Here is a 22,147-nt window from a genome sequence, read left to right on the forward strand (position 1 = left end):
TTCACCCTGCACGTTTCTTGTCGAATCTGCTTCTCAGTGTCTTGTCTCCTTTGTTTCACCATCAGTGGGTCTTTCCTTGAGTGTCACGCACGCAGATGGGGGGCCGCCTCTGAGGGTCGTAACCTCCTTACAGTGCCACGTACGCCCTGCGTCCGGCTGCACTGGGCCTGGGGTCCAGGGGTCCCAGGGCCTCGCTGCCCCGGCCCACCTTCCTCAACGTTGTATGTAAAATAAGACACGTAATGGAGGAAAAGGCCCAGCCCTCCAGCCCCCCGAGGCGGTGCCAGGCTGCTCCTGTCCGTTGGAGCCGAGGCCTGAGAAAGCCAGCACACTGCTGTGCGCCTGTGTGGAGAAATGTCCACAGGCGCGGATGGCTGTTGATTTTTTCATGCAACGAATGACGTGTCCTGAATATTAAGCCCCTTCTCGTCCCGTGGGCCTCGGGGATGCCAACTTCCTGACTCCTTGCTGGGTGCCACGGGGCCCGGGGGTGTCATCGGGCCTCAGAACCCAGACTGTAGGCCCGACCCCGAATTTGCAGACAGGTCCCACTGAGCCGCTGAATTGGGCTCTTTTCACCCTGGGACCTCCGCCGTCTGGTCCGGCCCTGCTCCACCACTGGCCGTACTCAACACACAAAAGGCTCGCGGCACAGCCGGCGGAGCCACCGCCGGCCTCGGGCCGCTGTCGCGCGCGGTCACTTCAGCCTCGGCGCTCTCGGACTTGGCCGTGATACCGCTCTTCACCCCCGTGTGGTCCTTGCAAAGTGTCTAGATGGGAAAGATATGGACCCAGCTCTTTAAAAAGCCGGAAATTAGGCCTGCTGAGAAAGGACGTGTAACGGTCGTCTTCAGGCAAGTCGAGTGTTCTTACCGCTGATCATGGGGCATCGCAGCTGCAGTGAGGAGGGTGGCAGGGGCTGGGGCGCACCCGCTTCTGCCCGAGGGTCCCCTCGCCCTCCCTGGGCAGTGCCCTCGCACAGAGGCAGGAGGTCCTTGCAGACGGAGGACAGTGCAGCCCCCAGAGCTCCACTCAGCCGTGTACAGCTGGGCAGCCCAGCATTGGGACAGCCCTGCCCGGAAACACCCAGAGCCCCGCAGGGCAGTGCCAGGAGCAGACTGTCCTCCTGACTCTGGGCCCAGCGCTTCTCCTGCTACACCCAGCTGTTCTCACAGGGTCCGTTCCATTCAAGGAGTTTCCGTGCACAGGACTGGGATGGGAGACACAGAACCTGCTCGAGCTCTGGGTTCTGTCTCGTCGGGATTGTCCCCAAAGTTGCAGGACACGGGCCCTGCCCCACACGCCAGGTGTCGGCCCGTGGAGCGTTCGGCTTCACGTGCCCCTTTAACAGCCCGTCACCCACTTCTGGAGAGCCAGCACCCCGGATTTGCGTCCCAAACTGCTCCTGTCCCCTCGACACCGGATGGGGATCTAAAGTCCGCCATTGGGTCCCCTCTAGCCCACGTCCTCCTGCCGTGAGGGAGCTCACTCTCCTGTTCCTGCTGGCTTTGCCCCAACACCTCAGAGGGGCTGTGTCACCGGTCCCTGTGTAGACGCGCTAGGTATCAGCCTGGGGGTGGGCCATCACCTGGCCCCTCTCCTGGGGTTCATCTGCACTCACTGTGTCAGCTCCCTGACCGTCTTCCGTGATCACATCTATTTGGACAAGATCCCACTGTTCCACAAAGAATTCCTGGCAAATGATACCATGATGTCTGCAAGAAACAGATCCCAGACGTTCTGGCCGTCGGGCCTGAGCTTCCTGGCAGCCCTAACGGGAAGGGAAGTCTGGCCAATTAGCCTCTTGTAGCAGGAGGTTTTGTGGAGGGGGTTTGTGGACAGACGCTAGACCCTGAAGGCACTGTGTCAGACGGGACCGCACAGTGTGCCTCCACAGGTACCGTAACTGAGTCGTGCAAGCGGCTTTGTTCACCACGTGATCCAGCAATTCTGCTTCTGGGCATGTGCCCCGAGGATGTTTGCACACCTGTGTCCCGGCAGCCAAAAAGTGTCCATCGATGGGTGAGTAGAGAAACAAAACGTGGTCCATCCACACGATGGAATATCACTCAGCCCTAAAAAGGAAGGAAACTGACACCTGCTACCACATGGGTGGACCTGGACACAGAAGGACAGATACTGTGCGATTCCACTTCTGTGAGGTCCGCCCTGGAGGAGCCAGGGTCACAGGGATGGAAAGTAGGGGGTGGGGGCCAGGGCTGGGGGAGGGGGAGGGCCAGTTAGTGCGTAATGGGGACAGAGCCTCAGTTTGGGAAGATGGAAAGTTCTGTGGACGGACGGTGGTGACGGCTCCACAGCAGTGGGGAAGTACTTACTGCTGAGCAATACGTTTAGAAATGATTAAGACGGCAAGTTTTATTTTACCACAATTCAAAAAACCCTTTTTTTTAAGGCTTTGTTTAACATCTTCTGCTATAACTCAGAGGCCTGGCGGGAGAAACACAGAGCCCGCGTCCATGGCAAGGGCGCAGGCGCCGGGGCTGCTTGGCCCTCTGTCTGCCCTCACCGGCCAGGTGCACGCCCTTCACCAGCTGGTCCTGCAGCTGCCGGCCCGACCCACGAGGCCCCCCACTGCCAGCTCCTACGGCTCAGGGTGGATTTAGGGTGCCCGCTATCGTTTGCCGTCTGTAGTGGGGAGATCGTGACGGAGCTTCTGCTCACCCGCGCATCTGAGCAGGGACACGGGTCACTCGGTCGGTAGGCTCAGAGGACATTGCTCTGGAATGGCGGGGGTGGGGCAGGGCCAGAGCAGCGGCCTCCAGACTGGCCAGACGAACGACGAAGGCGCGTTCCTCCTCCTTCCCCTCCTCTTCCTCCCAAGAGGTCCCGGGTGCCCGGGCGGCGGTGGGTGCTGTCGGGGCCTTGCTCACAGCCCTGATGTGACAGCAGCGTAGGGAGAGGCTCAGCCTGTGGCCAGAAGCGGTGGGGGGGCCCTGCTGGCCGGGGAGCAGCTTGGCCAGCTGAACCAGGCCCCCTCCCCGGCCACACGGTCAGTGGCTGCACCTCCCCACTCAGCCATATCTGCTGCCCCCCCAGCCCAGAGTCTTGCCAAAGCCACCACCGGAGCACCCCACCTTGCTGGGCCTGCAGGGTGGCCCCATGGCGGCAGCAGGGGGTGGGCAGTGGGGCGGGAGGCCCTGGGAGGGATGGGGCCCCCAAAGCTGGTCTCCGGTCTGAATGGCCGCCGTCGCGCCTTCCTGGCGATGAGAATTGTCTTCATTCCTTCTCTGCGGGCTGTTTACAAGCGTCTCTCACAGTCAGTCCCCTGCTGAAGGACGCGGGGTGGGACTCGGCAGGCGATGACTGTCCTGTAGTTGGGCTCTGCTAACGGTTCCCTGTCTGCTGATTAGAGCCCGAGGTCGGGAGCGTTTGCGGACGAGTGTGGGCAGCCCGCTGGCACGGGAGGGGGAGGCACGTGTGGCCTCACCTGGCCTGGGACAGGGTGGCAGGTGGGCCGCTGGACCCTCCGGGGGGCCCTGCTCTCTCTCGCTTTTCCCGCCGTGCCCCCCACCTGCGCAGTGAGACTGGTGGAGCCCTCAGCTCTTGACAGACGTCCCGGGAACTCGCCAAGCCCCGCGCCCTGGAGTTGATGGGCCGGGGTCTGGCTCAGGTTGGCAGGACAGAGGGTCTCCGGGTCCCTGTGTCTGCCCGGCAGGTGGGACCTTGTTGCATCCATGCAGAAGTGGCCTGGCGGTCTCTGCCGTTCCCTCCCAGGTAGGGGGCACCGACCAGCCACTGGACAGCGCCATCTTCCGTCCACCTGTCCCTCTGCCACCCTGGGGGAGGCAAACAAGGGGGCTCCGTGGGACGTGCGGGGCAGGCTGTCCTGCGCCACCGCCCCTGTGCTCCCGGCCCGTGCGCTGCGGCCTTGGGCGGGGTGTTGTCCCCGCTCCTCCTTCCTGAGGGGATCAGGTTTGCACTGGTGGTTTCCTGTGGCCATCTTCTGATGTCTCCAGAAGGCCTGGGTCCTCGGACACGTGGCGTTCTGGGCTGCCTCTGGAGGGTGTGAGAGGTACCCATCAAGATATAGCCCAGATTTTACTCCATGGTCATCGTGGGTGACAGTCACACACCCAGCAAAGTTGCATGCAGTTTACAGCTGTCTTCACATCCACTGACCGTTTGATCTTTCCAGACTTGGGAAGGTGAGCAGTAGTGTCCCCATGTTATAGGTGAGCAAATTGAGTCTCAGAGAGAGGGAACGGCTTGGTCAGGTCTCAGAACTAGTACAGGGTTATCCGTGTTCTGGGCAACGGAATGCCAGCCCCAAGGACCACACGCTGGGCCACCTCCTGGGGGCATCTTCCTGGCACCTCAAGGGGAGACGGAGGGGGAGCCAGGCTAGGCTCTGGGGCCAGGGCTGAGGAAGGGCTGGGCCTCCGTGGCCCGCCCCGCCCCGCCCCACCATCCCGGGATGGTGGCATTTTTCCTTTTTCCAGGTTCCGTGAGGCCTGGCCCAAGCCGCCTGGCTCATGCGGGAGCAGAGGTGGATGTGCAGCCCCACGTGGGGACGTGACGTCGCGCGGCTCCACTCACCTCTCAGGGTATTTCTCTGTCACTGCGGCGGCACTGGCTGCCGGATGTCAGCTGCCCTCCGGTGCAGTCTGGGAGCGTTGAGGTTTACCCCAGAGTGACCCCAGCCTCAGCTCAGCTAGACCCGTCCCACCCCTCCTGGTGGTGGGGAGCACCGTGGGCAGCCTGCCCCAGCTGCCGAAGGCCCCGGTGCTCTCCCTGCCTATCCCCCCCGCCCCCATCTTTGGAAACATCACACTCCAGCAGAGCTCCCGGCCAGGACCTAAGAGTCCAGGACGGGCCCCGAGATTCCTCACTGGGGTGGATTCCCTCCAGGCGTTCCGCGAGGGGGCTGCTGGCCGCAGGGGGACAAGCAGTGGGCCTGGCTGGGTGAGAGCCTCCCCAGGCCCCACTGTTCCTGGGCAGGGGACATGCGGCGGCCACAGGACACAGCCTGCCAAGCTCACTTGTGTGTCCAGGCCCCACGTGGCGCCTCACAGCTGATGGTAGATAAACTCGCCCTGCCATGCTGGGGAGACGGTCGACCGGAGGGTAGTGTGAGAAGGGTCTTCCACGTGTGCTGGCCTGGCAGGCATGGCTCCCCACAGCGCCGCCCTTCCTGGAGCTGCCTGCAGAGCCCCAGCGCACACTGCCTCTTTGGGAACTGGCAAGGCCCGGCAGGGCCCCCTCCCCAAGCCCAGCCCGTCGGCGGCCGCAGTGGCCGGTCCCCCGGGGCTGGGCAGCATGAGCATAGTCAGGGACCTTCGCAGCCCTTCCTAGACCCTGACAGCCCACGCGTGTTCGTTTGTGAGGGCCCTCGGCCACAGGAGTGCCAGGTGCCCAGCTCCTGAATGAGGCCTCTGCGGTGGGGGACGAGGGGACACGAAGGGCGCAGGGGGTGCAGGGCGTCGGCCCACGTGGCCACCGGCCCACGGCAGGAGGCTCGCGGAGAGCCTGTGGTGAGGGGGCAGTCCCCAGGGCAAGCCCCCATCACCCCTCCCTTGTGGCCCTCCTGCCTCCAGCCCGGGGCCCCTCCCCTCCTCACCCCTCCCGTGACTGGTCCAGGGTGGCCGCAGGGGCCTCGGTTTCTCGGTCTTGGTGCCGGGGGTCTTGGGGGGGATCCGGCCTGCACTGTCACGTGGTGCCACCGCCGATCCACAGGCTCTCCGCCCGCGGTGAGCACACCATCGGGCTGGGCCGGGCCTGTGCCCCCAGCTTCAGAGCCGGGGAGCGTCCCTTGAGCCACCGAGCACCGAGCGACCCCGGCCCGTGGGGCGCCCGAGGGACCTGCCCGAGGTCGCGGAGCCCTGGGCCTCGCGGAGGCGGGTGTGCGGGCTGGGGTGAGGCGGGGCTGGCGAGGTCTGTGCCTGCCCCCCCGATCCGTGAGGTCCGGTCGGCCCTGCCACTCCGGCCCAGCGGGACACCCGCAGCTCCCCCGCTTTTCTCCCTGAGCTGTCTTCCTCCAGCCAGGAGAGCTGTTGATTTCGTTTTGAGGCCGGGGGATCTATAAACACGCGTGAGGCTCGGTGGCGGTCTAACCGGGCTTTTTAACTCTCTGTGGGCCTCTGTCTCCTGCTAGCAGCGTCTCTTACTATTCGTGGCAGGTCCGCCCTCCTGGCAGCCCTTCCCTGGCCCGGGGCAGCCACAGTCCATCCACAGGGCACACAGGCTCCCGGGGGGGGGGGGGGTCTGTCCTCCATCCGGGTCTCCCAGGTGCTAGGCTTGGAAGGTCCTTACAGATCAAGTTCACTGCCCTCACGCTTCAGCAGATGGAAACTGAGGCCCAGGAAGATAGGAGGCCCGGGCCGCCAGCAGGTTAGGGGCAGGACTTGAACACAGACAGGAGCGAGGCAGATGCCAGGGGACTCAGCCGTGGCCTGGACTCAGGGGGACATGGCTGTTCGTCTGAGCACAGAATCTGAGCCCGAGAAGGAGCCCCACTGGTCCGTGAGCGGAGGGCGGCGGGCTGGCTGCAGCCCCAGGGAGAAGCATTGCCGCACGCCCTGCCGTGCCCTGGGCGTGCGGGTCGCGAGGCCCAGCCCCTCGTGCGGGCTCCCCGAGGACCCGGCTCGGCTGGAGCGGGCGCAGGGGGAGCTGGACCGCGGGGGTCGTTCCTCCGCAGTCACGGACCGGGACGTCTCTCCACCCCCTCGGCCAGTGGGATGTTTTTGTTTAGCCAGTAATTGCACCCACACGTCAAAGGAAGGTTCAAAACTTTTCCTTTTGAGATTCTCGTCAGTGTCTCAACAGTTTCCTCAGCTGCAAATCAAACAAGGCAACAAATTTTTAGCAGAAGATTAGAGCCATTTTTCCCCTTTCTTCCTCAAAACTGTCACGCAGCAGCAGATTTCAGCAAATTTGTTCGTGCTCTTCCGTCTGCCTCAGCGGCGCCAGCCCCCCGACACACCCTTCACGGTGCCACGAGCCCCCTGTGCCCATGGCCCTGCGTGCCCGGGATGACGGCCGGCACCCCTTCCCCGGACCCAGGGAGCGGGAAGCCCTGGCCAGCCGGCCCTGCGGCTCCCCCGTTCTGGTCACCAGCTGGGCCTCTGGTTTCTCAACCGCAGGACACTGTGCAGTCATAACCGTCACCCACTCCTCCTGCAAACGTTTACTTGACGCGCAGCGGCTGCCGCCCTAACCTTTGGGGGAGACAGGTGACGGGACAGAGTTGAAAGCGTCACGAGCTGGTAGGCGCTGTGGACAAACGGAGCAGGGAGGGGGCGTGCTGGGGGCTCTGCGTTACTGCTGCCACGTCCCCGCCACCTCCTCTCAGTGGGTCCTCACGGGGCTCCCCTCACTAGTCTGGGGGGCGGGACAAAGCCCTGTCCTCACGGAGCCCCTGCCTCCCTCCTCTCCAAGGAAGGAAGGAGGGAGGGAGGAGGGGAGGAAGGAGTGGCCGGGGAGGGCCTCCTTGCTCCGGGAGGGGTGGCGCAGAGAGCAGAGCCCCCAGTGGGCTGAACCTCGACCCCCTCTCACGCAGCCTGGCCACGTGGTCCTGTTGGCTCCTGACCCCTGGCAGCCTCATCGGGCCTGTGTGAGGGAGGATGGGGTCTGGGTAGCCTCCTTGTACCCCGAGGTGCCCATGTCCAGTCCAGCCGGGCCATGGGGACTGGTCCACCCTGGCACCGGGGAACAGCATCTGGCCGCGTGGTCCGTACTGCTTGTCCATTCCAGGCCCATCAGACTCCCGGGGGAACCAGCCGGCCTCAGGCCCCCTCGTCTGACAAAAGGGCTCTTCAGCCTTGGCTTCCTGAGCACCGAGTGGAAGGTTCCAGGTGGCAGGGTCTGTGGCAAACCCCAGCCCCTCAGGGCTGTCGCAACCCACCCAGGAGGCACCTCTGGAAGGCCGTGCTGGAAGTCCAGGCTGGCCGCAGGCGACACAGGCCTGAGTCGGCTGGGCTGGCCGGGCTCCAGCCAGGCCATTTTAGGGAGGGCAGCTGGTCAGAGCCAGGTGCCAAGACCTGCCCTGAGGACGGTGGGCTTGACAGTGAGTAGGGTCTTGGTGTGGAGTTCCAGGCCACAGCGGGGCCGCGCGGGAGCCCTTGCGCTGGAGGGGGTGTGAGAGCCGAAGCCAGGAAGCCGGGATCGACCAGGTCGTTCCGCCCAGACCTGCTGCCGCAGGAGCCGCGGGGGCGTGGAGACGCGCGGCGGGCAGCGCCCGTGCCGCAGCAGTGGGGCCGGCACCCCCTGCAGGCCCGAGGCCGGCCCGGCCCGGCCCAGCACGTGCTTCCTGCGGAGCCAAGCGCCTCTCCGCCGCTGGAGGCTGGGGCGGCGTGTGGAGGGAAGCCTGGAGCCGCACCAGGCTCTCGGTAGCAGATGGAGCGTCCACACACGTCCTACTGTTTGTTTTCCCTGTTTTCTTTCATTTCTCTTTTTTCAAAACAGCTTTATTGAGATACAATTTACATATCACAGAACTCACCTTTTTGAAGCGTACAGTTCAGTGGTTTTTCCTATTTTCACAGATAATGAGCAACCATCACTGCACAATTTCAGAACATTTTTATCGTCTCGAAAGGAAACGCCGTTCCCTTCAGCTGTCACCCCACTCTCCCCCGTCCCCACTGCAGCCTCAAGCAGCCACCAGTCTGCTTTCGGTTTCTATCGATTTCCTCGTTTTGGACGTTTCCCATGAATGGAGTCCTGTGTGTGGCCTTTTGAGACTGGCTTCTTTCCCTGAGCGCAGTGTGTTCAGGGATCGTTTGTGCTGTAGTAGGTGTCAGGGCTTCCTTTTTACGGCTGACTAGTACTCCGTTGTGCGGATGGACCACACTGTGTCAGTGCACTCGTCAGCTCCTGGACACTTGAGCGGTTATCGTGACTGATGCTGCTTTGAACATGTGTGTGCAAGTCGCTGTGTGGACGTGTGTTTTTATTCTTCTGGGGGGTGTACCTGGGCGTAGAATCGCCGGTCACGTGGTAGCTCTGTCTTTAATTGTCTGCGGAGCTGTTTCCCGCAAGGGCCTCCCCGTCTTCCATTCCCGGCAGCGATAGGAGGACAGTTTCTCCCTGCCTCGCTGAGACTGACTTTGTCATTCTAGCCACCTCGATGGGTGCAGTGACGTCTCACTGTGACTTTTTTTTCCGTTCCGCTGCTTACTAATGGCGTGACGCTGAGTGTCCTTCTGTGTGCTTATTGGCCGTCTGTAAGTCTTCCTTGGAGAAAGCTTTATTCAGGTGCTTTGCCCGTCTTTACGTAAGCTTGTTTTGGTTTTGTTGTTTTCTTCTGTTGTTGTTGCTGAGTTGTAAGAGTTTCATATGTTCTGGATACAAGTCTCTTCCCAGATGAGTGACTTGCAGATGTTTTCTAACACTCTGTGGGTTGTTTTTTCACTTCCTTGGTGATGTGTGCTTTGAGGAAGTCTTTCATTCTGAGGACGTCCAATTTGTCTACTTTTTCTTTTGTTCCTTGTTTCTAGTGTCACGTTGCAGAATCCGAGACCAAATCCAGTGTCGTGAAGCATTACACCTGTATTTTCTTCCACGTGTTGTGTAGTGCTGGCTCTTACGTTTAGGGTGTTTTATCCATTTTGAGGTCGTTTTCGTGTCTGGTGTGAGGTTAGGATCCAGGTTGGTGCTCTTGCATGCGGGTGTCCAGTTAGTTGTCCAGCCCCTTCTCCTGGTGGGGGGCCTTGGCACCCGCGTCGAGCATTGGCCAACCGTAGAGGCAGGGGCACTTCCTGGACACTCGACCTGACCCTGTGCCGGCTCTGCTGTCTTGGCCGCCGTCGCCTGGTCGTAAGTTTGAGGGTCAGAGTGTGAGTCCCAGGGGCCGTGGACGCTCTCACTCCCTGGGCAGAATGGTGTTAGCAGACCCCGTGCAGCCGTCCTGTCTGTTGTGACCCGGACTTGAGGCTGAGTCACAAAGGCCTGGGCCCGGGGGCTGCCACCCCCTTGCTGGGACCCTGGGGCCCCCGGGTCGGGGGCTGGGGCTCCGTCTCGCTCCTCAGGAGACTCCTTCAGTTACCTGCTGCCTTGTTACAAACACCCCACAGCTTAGTGGCTTAAAGCAGCTGGCATCCTGTTTCTCGCGAGGGTCTGTCTGGTGGCTCTGCCAGTCTCTCCCGGGCTCTCGCACAGCTTCCAGCAGGTGGACCTGCTGGGCTGCCCCCCCGCCTCCCGGGCTGGAGGCCCCATGCCTCCCTCCCTGCGGCCTGCATCCCAGGGAGGCTCCACGGCATCTTCGCCTGCAGGCTCGGGCCTCACGCCCCACTTGGCCTGGAGCCAGGGCGAGCAGGGCCTTCGTCGGGGAATTCTGGGGGCGGTGGGCATGACGCGGCCCTCTGCCCTTCACGCTCACGGTGTCCCAGCGCAGGCAGAGGGAGCGTCTTCGTCCCGTCCCGGGGGTGGGGCTGTGGGTGTAGTAACCCTGAGGCAGGAGCAGAGGCCCCGGCTTCCGGCGCCAGACGCTCACTTCGGCACCTGCAGGTTTCGCAGGCTTGTCACTTCCCCCAGTTCATCAGAGCTGCGAGCATTTGCCCCTCTGGTCTGGTCTGGTCTGGTTTGGTTAAGCCCTGCTGATTCTCCCTGTGATCCTTCAATCCTGTCACCCACTGCAGTGTTTTCTTTCCTTCATTCCCGTCAAGGGGAAGCTGGTGGTCAGACACCGTGCTCTGGGATGGGAGCGGCAGCTCCCCTTCCTGCCCGTGGGGTGTCAGGCATTTCCACAGCAGCGTCCTGCCCCCGACCCTGATGTCCAGGTGCCGTCTTCCCCGATTCTCCCCACATCTGCTGGGCAGGATGACCCTGAGGCTCGACAGGTCCAACGCCTCGGCCAAGGGTCACTGGTGACCTTGGGGTCAGTCTCTGTGCCCAGCTCCCTGCCCGGGCCCTCCCGGGGCGTCAGCATGTGAGTCCTGAGCAGGCAGAGAGGTGGGCGTGAAGCCAGTGGTCAGCATGGCCAGACTGGGAGAGCCTGTGGCCTGGGGGGAAGGGGGACCCTTGAATATCTGAGGTAAAGGAGAGGGGTGCAGCCCGGTGGATTCAGCCTGCCAGCCCGCTTTTGCTTTGCACGAGTAAAGGGTTGAAGACAAATGAGGAAGAGCAGCTCTAGGGACACTGGAGGGGGCTGTGCAGGGCGGGGCTGTGTGTCCACGGCGCCCAGAGCTCCTTCCTTCCTTCCCCCCTCCCTCCTTCTTCCTTCCCCCCTCCCTCCTTCTTCCTTCCCCCCTCCCTCCTTCCTTCCCCCCCTCCCTCCTTCCTTCCCCCCGTCCCTCCTTCCTTCCCCATCAGCTGACCTGCTAAGACAGAGATGGTGTGACTAGCACCGCCTGACGCATGTGCTCTCCGGCCCTTTGCAGAGCACATCTGCCCTCGTCCTCTCCCTGTACCCCCCTGACCCCAGACCCACGGGGAACATGAGTTCCCGCTGCACCCGGCCCACCTCCCGTCTGCCGCGGGGCCCTCTGCCAGGGTGCGCAGGGCAGATGGATTCCATACGCCTGGCTGTGTCTCCCAGAGCGTTAGAATCGGATGAAATAACGATCCCTTCCAACCCTGACAGTCTGTGATTCACTCGGAGTTCCAGGATGTCTCTTTATCCTTCGAGGTTTTTACAAGGTTCTCAGAAGCCTGGGAGGCGCCGGCTGCCAGCCCTCTGCCTTCCGCCAGGCTCTCTCCCCCTCTCCCGCCCTCTCTCTGCCTGCGGCAGGGAGGGGGTGTCTCCATGCTCCCCTCCCTCCCTTTTGGGGTCACTTTCGGGGGCTCTGAGCTGGCGGCTGGCCGAGGGCTGGCCAGTGGTGGCCACACAACTTGGCTCCCGCGCTGGGACTGTTCCGCTGAGTGAGTGTCCACCCCTGGCCTCCCTCCCGGGGGATTCGACGATCTGAGTGAAGGGTGCCATTTCTGCCGCCCCCCGGAAGAGGGAGCTGTGGGCAGAAGTCACAGCTGGGAGGGTGGGTTGTCTGGGAAGGAATCTCAGTGTCCGGGCAGGAGGGAGATGCCCACTCAGCTGGCCCAGCATCCCTTGTGAGAGGCGGGCGGGCCCGGGCCTGGGCCACTGCCCCTCAGCCCAGGACACTCCCGTGTCTCTGTCTCAGCCCCGGGTGGGAGGGATGCCCAGGCCCCCCTCAGCCCTCGCCCTGGGAGGCCCAGGGAGTGACGGCCAAAGAGGCTTGGCCTCTACCTTGACCTCCGAAGCCTCCGACCTGTGCTACCCCTCCTGGCAGACGCCCGGGGCTGAGCTGTGGGGACAGCAGCTGGGCGGAGCAGAGGCGCTGCCTCCTGAGTTTACTCGTCGGTGGTCTGTTTGCTGACCGCCTGGGCCCTTCTCATCTGTTGGGGTGACTCTTGGTGGCAAAACCCGATGCCAGTGGGCTTTGCGGGGCGGGGGATTCACTGATGCTCGCGCCTGGAAAGCTGAGGCAGAGCTGACCTGTGCCTGGAAGCACGCATGAACTCACTTGGTGCACACTCTGGAAGCTTCGTATCGAGTAACACGTGTACGTACGGGAAAGCACACACGTCAGGAGTGAGTGTCTCTCACCGACCGCGCTCGGTCACCAGCGTCCAGACCAGCACAGACCCGAGTCCCCTCCCAGCTCTGCCTTTGGCCCCGACCTCGTCCTGTGGTGTCAGCGGCCACCCCATGTCTGTCCGCCAGGTCCGGCTGGTCTGTTCCGCTCTGTGTGAGAGGGTTGCCCACGTCGTCCTGCGTGCAGACCTTCGCTCTCACTGACACACGGTCCTCCGTGGGGGACACCCCCCCCCACCCTGTGTGATTTGTCTGGCTTTTTCTTGTTTATTCGTGTGGGCTCTTTGTATGTTCTGGATGTGAGTTCTTTGTCAGATTTATGTGTTTCATGTATCTCCCACTCTGTTGGTTCCCTTTTTACTCTTTTGATAAATAGAAGTTCTTAATTTTTATAAGTCCAGTTTATTTTTTCTTTCACTTGTTTAGCCCGTTTTGAACCTTGTTTAAGAACCTTCGTCTACTCCCGGGTCACAAAGACGTCCCTATATTCTCTCCTAAACCTTTGCGTGTAGCTTTGCTGTCACTCAGGAGTGATGTTTGTGTGGTGTGAGGTCAAGGTCAAGGTCATGTGGGCATCCAGTTGACCCTGCAGCACGTACTGGGGAGACCGTCCTTTCCCCATTGGCCCTCAGCACCTGCCTCGGTCACTGCAGATTTGTAACGTGCGGTGATGCCTCTCCCACAAGGTCGCCACAGCCGCCCTGGGCCCTGGGTTTTGCGTGTGGATTTCAGGCCATTCAGCACCCACTTAATCAAACGCCTCCCCTGATGTCCGGCCCCCTTCACACTCTGCCGGGCTGACCTTGTTCCCCTGTGGCTGGCGGGCTCCTACCAGCCGGGAGGGGAAGAGGTGGGTTGTGTCCGCAGACAGTTGAGGGTCTCGTCAACTTGGAAGGGAGCGTAACCCTGACTCCTTAGGTGTGGGTGTGTCCAAAGGGGACAACCGCACTTCAGCCAGGGGTCAGGGTCACCTTGGTAGCGGGGAGCGTCCACACGGTGTGATGAGAAGGTACTTAACCTCTGGGGTCTTCCTCCCCTAATCTTGACCCCAGGTAACGGTGAGGAAAGTGTCGGCCACATCCCGACAGCAGGGCATCTTCAGGACGCCCGAGCGGCATCCTCCACACTCTGAAGGTCACCCAAAACAAAGCCCAGAAAACCGCCAGCCCAGAGGAGCCGCGGAAATCGGACAGCTAAAAGTCCCGTGGGGTCCCGCAGGACGGATCTGGCAACAGAAAAGGGCATTTGGAGGAAACTAAGGAGTTGAGAAGGAAGTAGGGAGTTCAGTTAGGATGGCGTCAGTGTTCGCTTGCGAACTGTAACAGGTGCACGGCTGATGTCACGTGTCAGTAACGGGACCGTGTGGGGCACGTGGGGACTCTGCTTCAGCGTCAGCTTTAGTAAGTTGGGTTTTTTTGTTTGTTTGTTTTTAAATCTTAAAAAACGGGTCCCACTCTTAAAGACCATGAGACAGGAGGGTCGCCGAGAGGCTGGCGAGAACCCAGAGGCGTTGGGGTGTTTGCTGATGGTGTCTGAAAGCGCCGCACTGTGAAGAGACCTCCCTCCCGGTAGCTGGTACTTGGCGAGACTCAGAGAAGGGGGCTCGTGTGCCGAGTTCTGACGATGCTCTGAAGATGGGTTGGGTGGGCTTTCTGTTTGCTCCCCCGTTTAATGGAGGCCACAGCCCAGGGAGGGGGGCTGGGACCCCACAGGCCGGGCTCGGGTTCCCCTTTGCTCTCGCTCCACGAGGGGCTCTGACCTCCTGCCTGTGGTCCCGCAGGGGGACTACGACCAGAGCAGAGCCAAGGTGCTGCACCTGAGCCTGAACCCAGCCGGCGTGGCGAGGCAGCGGCTCCACGAGGACCGGCAGCGGCTGCGTGAGGAGTGCGCGCGGCTGCGGGAGCTGGTCCACGCCCTGGAGGCCGGCGGCGCCGTCCCCCCCGACCTGGAGGCCGCCGCGGGGCTGCCCTCGTCCGGGGCGGTGGCAGGTAGGCCCCCGTCCTTCCGTCCGTCTGTCCGTCTGTCCAGCCCGTGCAGGCAGCTAGGCTGTGGGCATCCCCGGGGCTGTGCGGGAGGCTTGGTGGTGCCGGCCTGCAGAGCGGCAGGAGGTGACACAGGCGCGATGAGGACCCGATGGCTGGAGCCCTGAAACAAGTTAGTGTCGTTTAGCAGTTTCTATGCATGTGAGTAAACCCAGTACTCCGTGGAAGCGGGGGCCATGTTTCACCATCTGAGTACATTTCAGGGACCCAGCGAGCCCTCCGCAGGGGTCTGTGAGGAACCCAGGAAGCTGCCTTTTCTGTCACGCGGGTCTCGCCTGCTCTGCAGTTCTAACCCAGGGCCACAGCCTCTGACCTCGCAGCTCGTCTCTCCAGGGCAGTGCAGTGACCGCTGAGCCTGTCCCCGGCACGCCGCGGTCACCAGGTCCCGCCCTAGTGCAGAGAGAGGTGGGTCCATCAGTGCCAAGGAGGGAGGGGACCCTCTGGAGGCTCCATTTTCCCAGGGGTCACCCAGTCCGGCCCCACGGGGAGGCTGTGCTGTCGGAGGGTGCCCAGCGCTGCTGCCCACAGGTGGCTGGGAGGAGGGCTCTGCTCGCTGCCCCCTCAGTGGTGTCCGCAGGCGTCTGCGTCGAGAGGGCCAGGCTGCTGTTTTCTTGCCATTCGCCACGTGCATTTCTGAGTGGCTTTTCCGCTGGGAAGCCCTTCCCCACTTCCCCTTCCCATGTCTGTCATCTCTTCCCGCGTGCCCACTGCGGCTGGAGTTGGGAAGTGGGTGCAGCCGTCCTCTTGTCTGGAGCAGGGGTCTGTGCGTCGCCCGTTGCCAGGCTCGTAGGTGTAGCCCCCCTCCGGCCCATCTGCTTCCACCGTCTACCTTGCGTGGAACCAGCCTTTCTCGAAGTGCCTGAGGTCAGCGGTCACCGCCCCGTGAGACCGTGGAGGTGGGAGGCTGCCCTCAGCACCTGGGGCACAGGGGCTCTACGAGGCCAAGCGCTCGGTCAGCCAGGCCTGAGTTTGAGCCCCAGCTGTGCGTTCCCTACACCACCCGCGCCGAAGCTGCAGGGTCTCGAGAGCCAGGCTGAGCCCGGCCGTCCTGCGGGAGCCACGCTCCATCCCTGCTCCCTGGTGCTGTTCCGTCCTTCGCCGTCTTGTCCCCCTTCCCATGGCATCCTGAGCGCGTCGTGGTCCCAGGACCCTCGGCCCAGTGTCCTCTGTGAGATGGGGGGTTCGTGCACCGTCGTGGCTTCAGCTGTGACCCCACGGTGCGGAATCAGTGCGGTCTGCCATCTTCTACCTGAACTCTGCGCCTCCTGGTTTTACAGGATTGCAGCTGCCCTTCAGTTGCTCTCCCGAGGTCGCGTGCTGGGCTTATGGACGGTGAGCACACACGTGTCGTGTGAAGTGCACGCCCTCCTGCGGACACGCACGCGCATGCCCGTTCACACCTTGTGCCGGCCTCTCCCATCTTGTCTTCAGAGGGGGCGGTGGCCTCTGTGCAGGGCTGGCTCTTGGATCAGAGCATCCAGTCATGACCACGACGAGAAACGTGCAGAGGCGTGCCCAGGACAGAGCTCTCTCCCCACCGCAGGTCGGAGCAGAGACGGTTACTGCCGCAGCGCGAGGCCCCCAGAGCTCAGGACCCCCGCGTGCCCCCCTCGGGGTGCTGCTTTGCTCTCCTGGCCTTTCAGCTGGCGCTCCTACACAAACTCCTCACTTTGCACTTTTCATCGGCAGCAGCCAGACGGAGAGGGTCCTGGCATCCCGGCCTGGAAAGCACAGGCCTTCTGTTCCTGGGGCAGAAACAGAGCCCCCCATGCCGCTCGGACTGGCGGTGTCGGCTGCCCAGGTGCCCCCGTGGCCGTTCTGCGGCCAAACCCCGGCTCAGCCGCAAAGACTGCCGTGGGGGTGGGGGTGGGGGCAGGTGGCCAGCGTCCCGCCCTCCCCGGTGAAGGCCAGGAGAGGCCTCTTGCAGGGTCCTCAGCAAGTGGGCGGCCGCATTACTGTTTCTCCCCGTGTTCCTTCCAGCCGCGGCTCCAGCGCCTCTTCTCGAGCGGCCTGTGTGTCCTTGACAAATTCACAAGCTGAAGATGCAGGCGCGGGCACCTCGAGGTGGCTCTTTACTCTCTGAAAGGACTCGTGCCGTCTAATGCGACAGATCATTTACCCAGTGAGGTCTGTCACTCCTTCCGACCAGTGGCTCTGTGCTCAGCTCTGGGGACACAGCTGCTTGGAGCCTCCCAAGGGCGCCGTGACACGTGCCCACAGACGCTGTGGGCTTCCAGGCAGAGACGGCCCGTCGGACCGTCCTCCTCGAGGCCCCACAGCAAGAGGAACAACGGCAAACCTTTGGGATCCGGACAGTCGGTGGGCGGGTGGTCCAATGGTGAGCAAGCTCAGGAAGCCGCGGTCGAGGCAGGAACCACGCTGACTGACGCCACAAACCTCCCCAGAGGCCCAGGGCAGCAGGGGGCGCTGGGGGAGGGGCGTGACCCGCTAAGCTTGCTTGGGGGTGTGATCAAGGGGCAGGAAGGGTTCCCAGACCTTCACCCAGCTCTGCGTGGTGGGCCGTGGCCTCTCTCCCAGCAGAAGTGAGAAATGCAAGTCGGCACAGCGGTTTCTTCTCCTGGAGCAGCCGTTCCCAAGGGGCGGTTCCCAGGCGGGCAGCAGGCGCCCCAGGAACATGTGGGCCATGCAGGTCCTCGGGCGCCGTCTCAGGCCTGCGGGGTTCCGGGGCAGCCCACGTCCTCCCGCATGTCTGTGAGCTGCGGCTCCGGAGACGGTGTGGACAGGGCCCAACCAGGACGAGAGCCGGCAGTGGAGCCGAGGGATGAGGCTGGTGGATGCCCGGACGCCCCCGCCCTCCCCTTTCGCCCTGTGGAGCCTAACCAGCTCCGGAGGAGACCCGAAAGCACTGACCCCGGAGGCAGCTGGCCGGACCCTGGGCTGAGCTGACAGGCCAGGAGGACCCACTGCTGGCTGTGACCAGGGAGCCAGAGCAACAAGTAGAAAAACGCACCTGGAGGGCGCAGGCCGCCAGAGTGCAGGGAACCTCCAAAACACTGCGTCCTCAGAGAGACAAGGACGGACTTCCAACAGCAAAGCACAAGCAAGAGACTGCAGGTTTTTCAAAATGAAAAACAACAAACTTCGGGAAGTTAGAAATATCCAAGAGTTAAATGAAAATCTAAACAGCAGATTTATGGATAAAATTTAGAAGGTTTATCTGAAAAGTAGAAGAACAAGGCGACGAGCTGGGAAGCAGGAGATAAAAGCTGAGGAAACGCGAGGAGCCGCCCGGCCCGCGAGGTCCGCCGAGTCGCGGGGCTGCAGGAGAGGTGGGGTCGCAGGTCACACCGGCACCGTGTGGCGATGAGGCCGCTCCGTGTGGGTGGATGAAAGGGCCCCCCCCCCAGGGGAGAAGCGGGTCACTTGTCAAAGGCCAGGGATCAGAAGCGCTTCCTTCTCAGCAGCAGCCCTGGTGCTGGAAAGCCGTGGGCACTGCTCCAGGTTCCCAGAGGAGCCCGGCGGCAGCCCCGGCCCGCACCCGCGCTCCAGCAAGCCCGGAAAAGCTCACCGTGCGCCCCATCTCAGGAGGCTGTCAGAGGATGTGCCCAGCAGAGCGAGCAGACCAGCAGAGGAGACGAAGCGCAGAGAGCCCGAGACGCCAGCCTGGGACACGTGTGGGGGAGGAGCAAGCCCTGGCTGGAGCGGGTCAGAGGCTCTGGGCCTCTTTCAGGCCAGGGGGTCGTCAGGACGTAGCTGGCCCGTGTCTCAGGGGGCGTTGTGGCCCAGGCCTTGCCATGCGTGCCCCGTGTCCCTGGGCCCGCTGCCCTGGCTGCACGGAGCCGCCGCCCTGCCCGGGGCACCCATCTCACGTCTCCTGTTTACATCTGCTGCCACCGCAGGGTTAGGAAGCTCCCACGTGGGTCAGCAAAGAGGTGCAGCTGCGTTAGCGATGGGTGCACAGAAAAGTCAGCGAACGGAAGACGGGACAGCGTCAGCTCCAGGGAAGACAGGATGCTGTGCAGGAAATGGCGCGGAATCCTCGTCTGCTCCAGCCCAGCTCCCGCAGCACCTACTGTCCTAACAGTCCTGGGGCCTGGGAGGAGGATGACAGGAGGGGGGGCACGTGCGAGCCGGCAGGGGTCAGCCACTTAACACCAAGGTAATCGGAGTCGTTGGCCGGAGCAGGAGAGGACCTGCTGGGCGTGACTGGGCTCTAAGCCACGCACGTGGCGATAAAAATAAAGCGTAAAGCCTAAGACAAAGCCCAGGGCAGTCGTGCGGCGGCCTGGCGAGTGCCGGGTCCACAGGGGCTTGGGCCGGTCCTGTGACGGAGACGGGGCAGCAGAGGCTGAGAACGGCAGCCTGAGCCTCGTTTAGGAGCTGCGTGGACCCAGTGGGGCCGGGGCGGCAGAGTGGGGGGTGCCCTGTGCTGACACGTCCTGGGCTGGACCCAGCGGGCTGGTGGCCCACCAGAGTGTGGGCGGGAAAGGAGGAGTCATTCGGTCACCCCACTTCCCTCCTCGTGGGACCAAGAGGAGGGTGGCCAGGTCAGCTCTCGGGATCCTCGGGGGAGCGTCCCCGCTGAAGCCACGTGGGCAAGGGAGCCCCGCCACCGTGTTCGTAGCCTGCAGTCACCCACGGCCTCGCTCCGGGGGTGTCCAGCTCTTGCAGACACCCTGTGGTCCTCCGTCCGCGCTCTCAGGCCAGCCGCACGCTCCTTCTGTCGGCCAGTGGAGCAGCTGAGGCTCAGGGCGCTGGCCGCTCCTCACAGCCCAGGGTCAGCCCCGCCCCGGGGAGCCATGCGAGCGGCCAGGTGCCTCGCTGCTGGCTCTTACGCGCCCGGGAGACAGATGCCGGTGGCGCTGCCACAGCCGGATGGGTGGCTGGCCTGTGGACTGCGCACAGTGATCAGGTACTGGCCTCCGTGGAGGCGAGGTGGCTGGCCTGTGGACGGCGCACAGTGGTCAGGTACCGGCCTCTGTGGAGGCGAGGTGGCTGGCCTGTGGACGGCGCACAGTGATCAGGTACCGGCCTCCGTGGAGGCGAGGTGGCTGGCCTGTGGACGGCGCACAGTGGTCGGGTACCGGCCTCCGTGGAGGCGAGGTGGCTGGCCTGTGGACGGCGCACAGTGGTCAGGTACCGGCCTCCGTGGAGGCGAGGCCACGTGTGTCTGTTTCTGCCTTGCCAGGCGGAGGCACAGTTTGGCAAACTCCCTCCCCGGGCCCCCCGCATCTGCCTCGGTACCCAGGGCTGCAGCAGCGGGGCCAGGCTGCCGGGCTCTGAGCTGTAACCTGCCTCCAACCGTAGAAAGAAGTCTCAGCACGTGGAGGCCCCTGACCTCCAAAGACGCGTCCTGGAGAGTTGGGCACCAGCAAAGGCCCCGCCCCACATACACCGCCCGCTTTTCCCTGTGGGCCTCACGGGCCAGCCTGCCCCACCCCTGGACGGGTCCTGTCTGCCGTGCACACAGCGTGGCCTTCGAGCTGGGCCTGCAGAAGGCCCCCGGGGGTCGTGTGGGTGGCCGGGACGGAGCTGGACCAACAGCACAGGGTGCCCCCGTCTCCTGAGGACTTCCGGGCTCGCCGTCAACACACCAGGAGCCGCTCCGGGCGCTGGGGGTGGAGGCGCCCAGCCTCAGGTACTGCGTTCCGACACGCAGGGGATGCTTGTCTCCGGGCGTTCCTGGACCTTTGACAAAGGAGTCGCTGAAGAACCCCTACCAAGGCCGCGCCCTCGGCTGGCAGGAGCCTGAAACCTCAGCCCCCAGCACTGGCTGTGCTCCTTGCATGACCCCACACCTTACCCAGCCTGGGCCGGAGAGATTGTTCATTGCGGTTTAATTAGGTAAAGAATTAACGTTAAAATAATCTAATCTTGGGCTTCCCTGGTGGCGCAGTGGTTGAGAGTCCGCCTGCCGATGCAGGGGACACGGGTTCGTGCCCCGGTCCGGGAGGATCCCACATGCCGTGGAGCGGCTGGGCCCGTGGGCTATGACCGCTGGGCCTGCGCGTCTGGAGCCTGTGCTCCGCAGCGGGAGAGGCCACAACAGTGAGAGGCCCGCGTACCGCAAAAAAAAAAAAAAAAAAAAAAAAATCTTGTCAGAGCGACACACGGAAGGCGTTCAGAATTGTCTCTGTCTGACTGTGCGGTGCAGCTGATCCCGAGAGGTCCCTGGAGGAGGGACGCCGAGGGCCCTCCCTGGAGCCCGTCCGTTCTGCCCAGGGGGGAGGGCGCCCCTGCAGCAGCTGCGCTGCCTGGGCTTCATCTTGGTTCTGCTGCTCTCTCCAGACGGGGGCTCACCCCCTTCCCGCTTCAGCCGGCACGCGGGCCAGCTGGGCTCTCCAGATGTGGGGTGTGGTGGGCGGGCTTCTCTGAGTCGCTGCTGTCCCCCGGGCCTCCGTGAGTGCAGGTGTGATGGCAGCTGGGGAGATAGCGCGGACTCGCTGAGGCTCCGGAAGCCGTAGCACCTGCTTCCCGAGCCGGCAGCCACGCAGGGGCCAGCTGGACGTCAGCAAGGGAAGAGCCACGGGAACGAGGCGGCCTCAGGGCAGGCCCTGGGTGTGGGGATTGTGTTTGCAGGGGGGCACCTGGCGGGAGCAGGCCGTACTGGATTGACACTCGCTGGGGGAGGCGTCACGGGGAGCAAGGAGGCCCAGACAGCTGCGGGTCACTGGTGAGGGCGCTGAGGCTCCGTGTGGCTCGGCGCCCGACACGAGGTGATGGACTCGCGGTTTGCTGTGGCCCCCGGTCTGGCTGCCCGAGGCTTAGAGGTGGCTGTAACGTAGAGCCGAGAGCTGTGCTCGGCTCAGGTGCTGGCCTCTGGCCACTTGGAGCCTTTGGGGAGCAGCTGAGAGCCCCCAGCCCGCAGCGAGAGGAGTCCTGCCCCGTGCTTTCCCCAGTTCGTCATCCTCTGCTGGAGGGACCGCCGCTGAACAGGCGGGAAGACCGGGAAAGTAGGAGGCAGAGGCGAGAATCGGGAATTGCGCCCCGGCCCGTTCCCGGGTGGGTTACCGGGAGCAGCAGGCGTGCCTGGGTCTCAGGCTTCCTGCCTTCCCTGCCCGCCCCAGCAGAACAGCGTTGCCGTCCGCACCCGTCACCTCCCGGCCTTGCAGCAGGTGGCGGGGAGGACCGCTGGGGTCCTTGAGGCACCGTTGTCTGGCCAGCCCGAGCTGCATGCGCCGGGTGGATCTTAAAAGCACCGCAGAGGCTTCACACCGAGCTGATGTCGGAACCTGAGCCCACAAGAGCGTGGGTCGGATGCAGCCATACACCATTAGCAAACCTGAAAACCAAAGACAGGAAGTAACTGTGCGTGTTCCTGTGAGCGCTGGTGCGTTTCTTCAGGGCGGGCACTGGGGCAGGATTGCCGGGTCACGTGGTCAGTGGGCCGCTGGCTTCGCGCCAGCCGTGCGCCCCCGCCCCCACCGGGGTGGGGCTCTGCGGCGGCAGCAGCCCGGGGCCCTTCGTCATCCTGAGGTGTGTGCAGTGGAGTCCACCCCGTTGTAACTGGCATTTCCCTGACGGGTGAGATGTGGAGCATCTTCTGTCGCGTGTTAGCCACTCCTGTATCCCCCTGGGTGGGTGGAGTCTCTCTTCAAGTTTTTGCCCATTTTTTGTTGGATTGTTGTCTTTGGCT

At 63.3% G+C, this 22,147-nt stretch overlaps 1 protein-coding gene across 5 annotated transcripts in view; it reads left to right on the top strand.

Moving 5' to 3' along the window:
- MAD1L1 (mitotic arrest deficient 1 like 1) overlaps nucleotides 1–22,147 on the top strand; it is a 314,290-nt gene that overhangs the window by 238,344 nt on the left and 53,799 nt on the right. For all 5 annotated transcript variants that reach the window (XM_079945107.1, XM_079945106.1, XM_079945109.1 and 2 more), the window contains one exon: nucleotides 14,289–14,496. In XM_079945107.1, coding sequence (XP_079801233.1) covers nucleotides 14,289–14,496 — 208 coding nt within the window. The remainder of the gene's footprint in view (nucleotides 1–14,288; nucleotides 14,497–22,147) is intronic.

This window comes from Stenella coeruleoalba (genome assembly GCF_951394435.1).
Source record: "Stenella coeruleoalba genome assembly, chromosome: 15".
NCBI classification, from domain to species: Eukaryota; Metazoa; Chordata; class Mammalia; order Artiodactyla; family Delphinidae; genus Stenella; species Stenella coeruleoalba.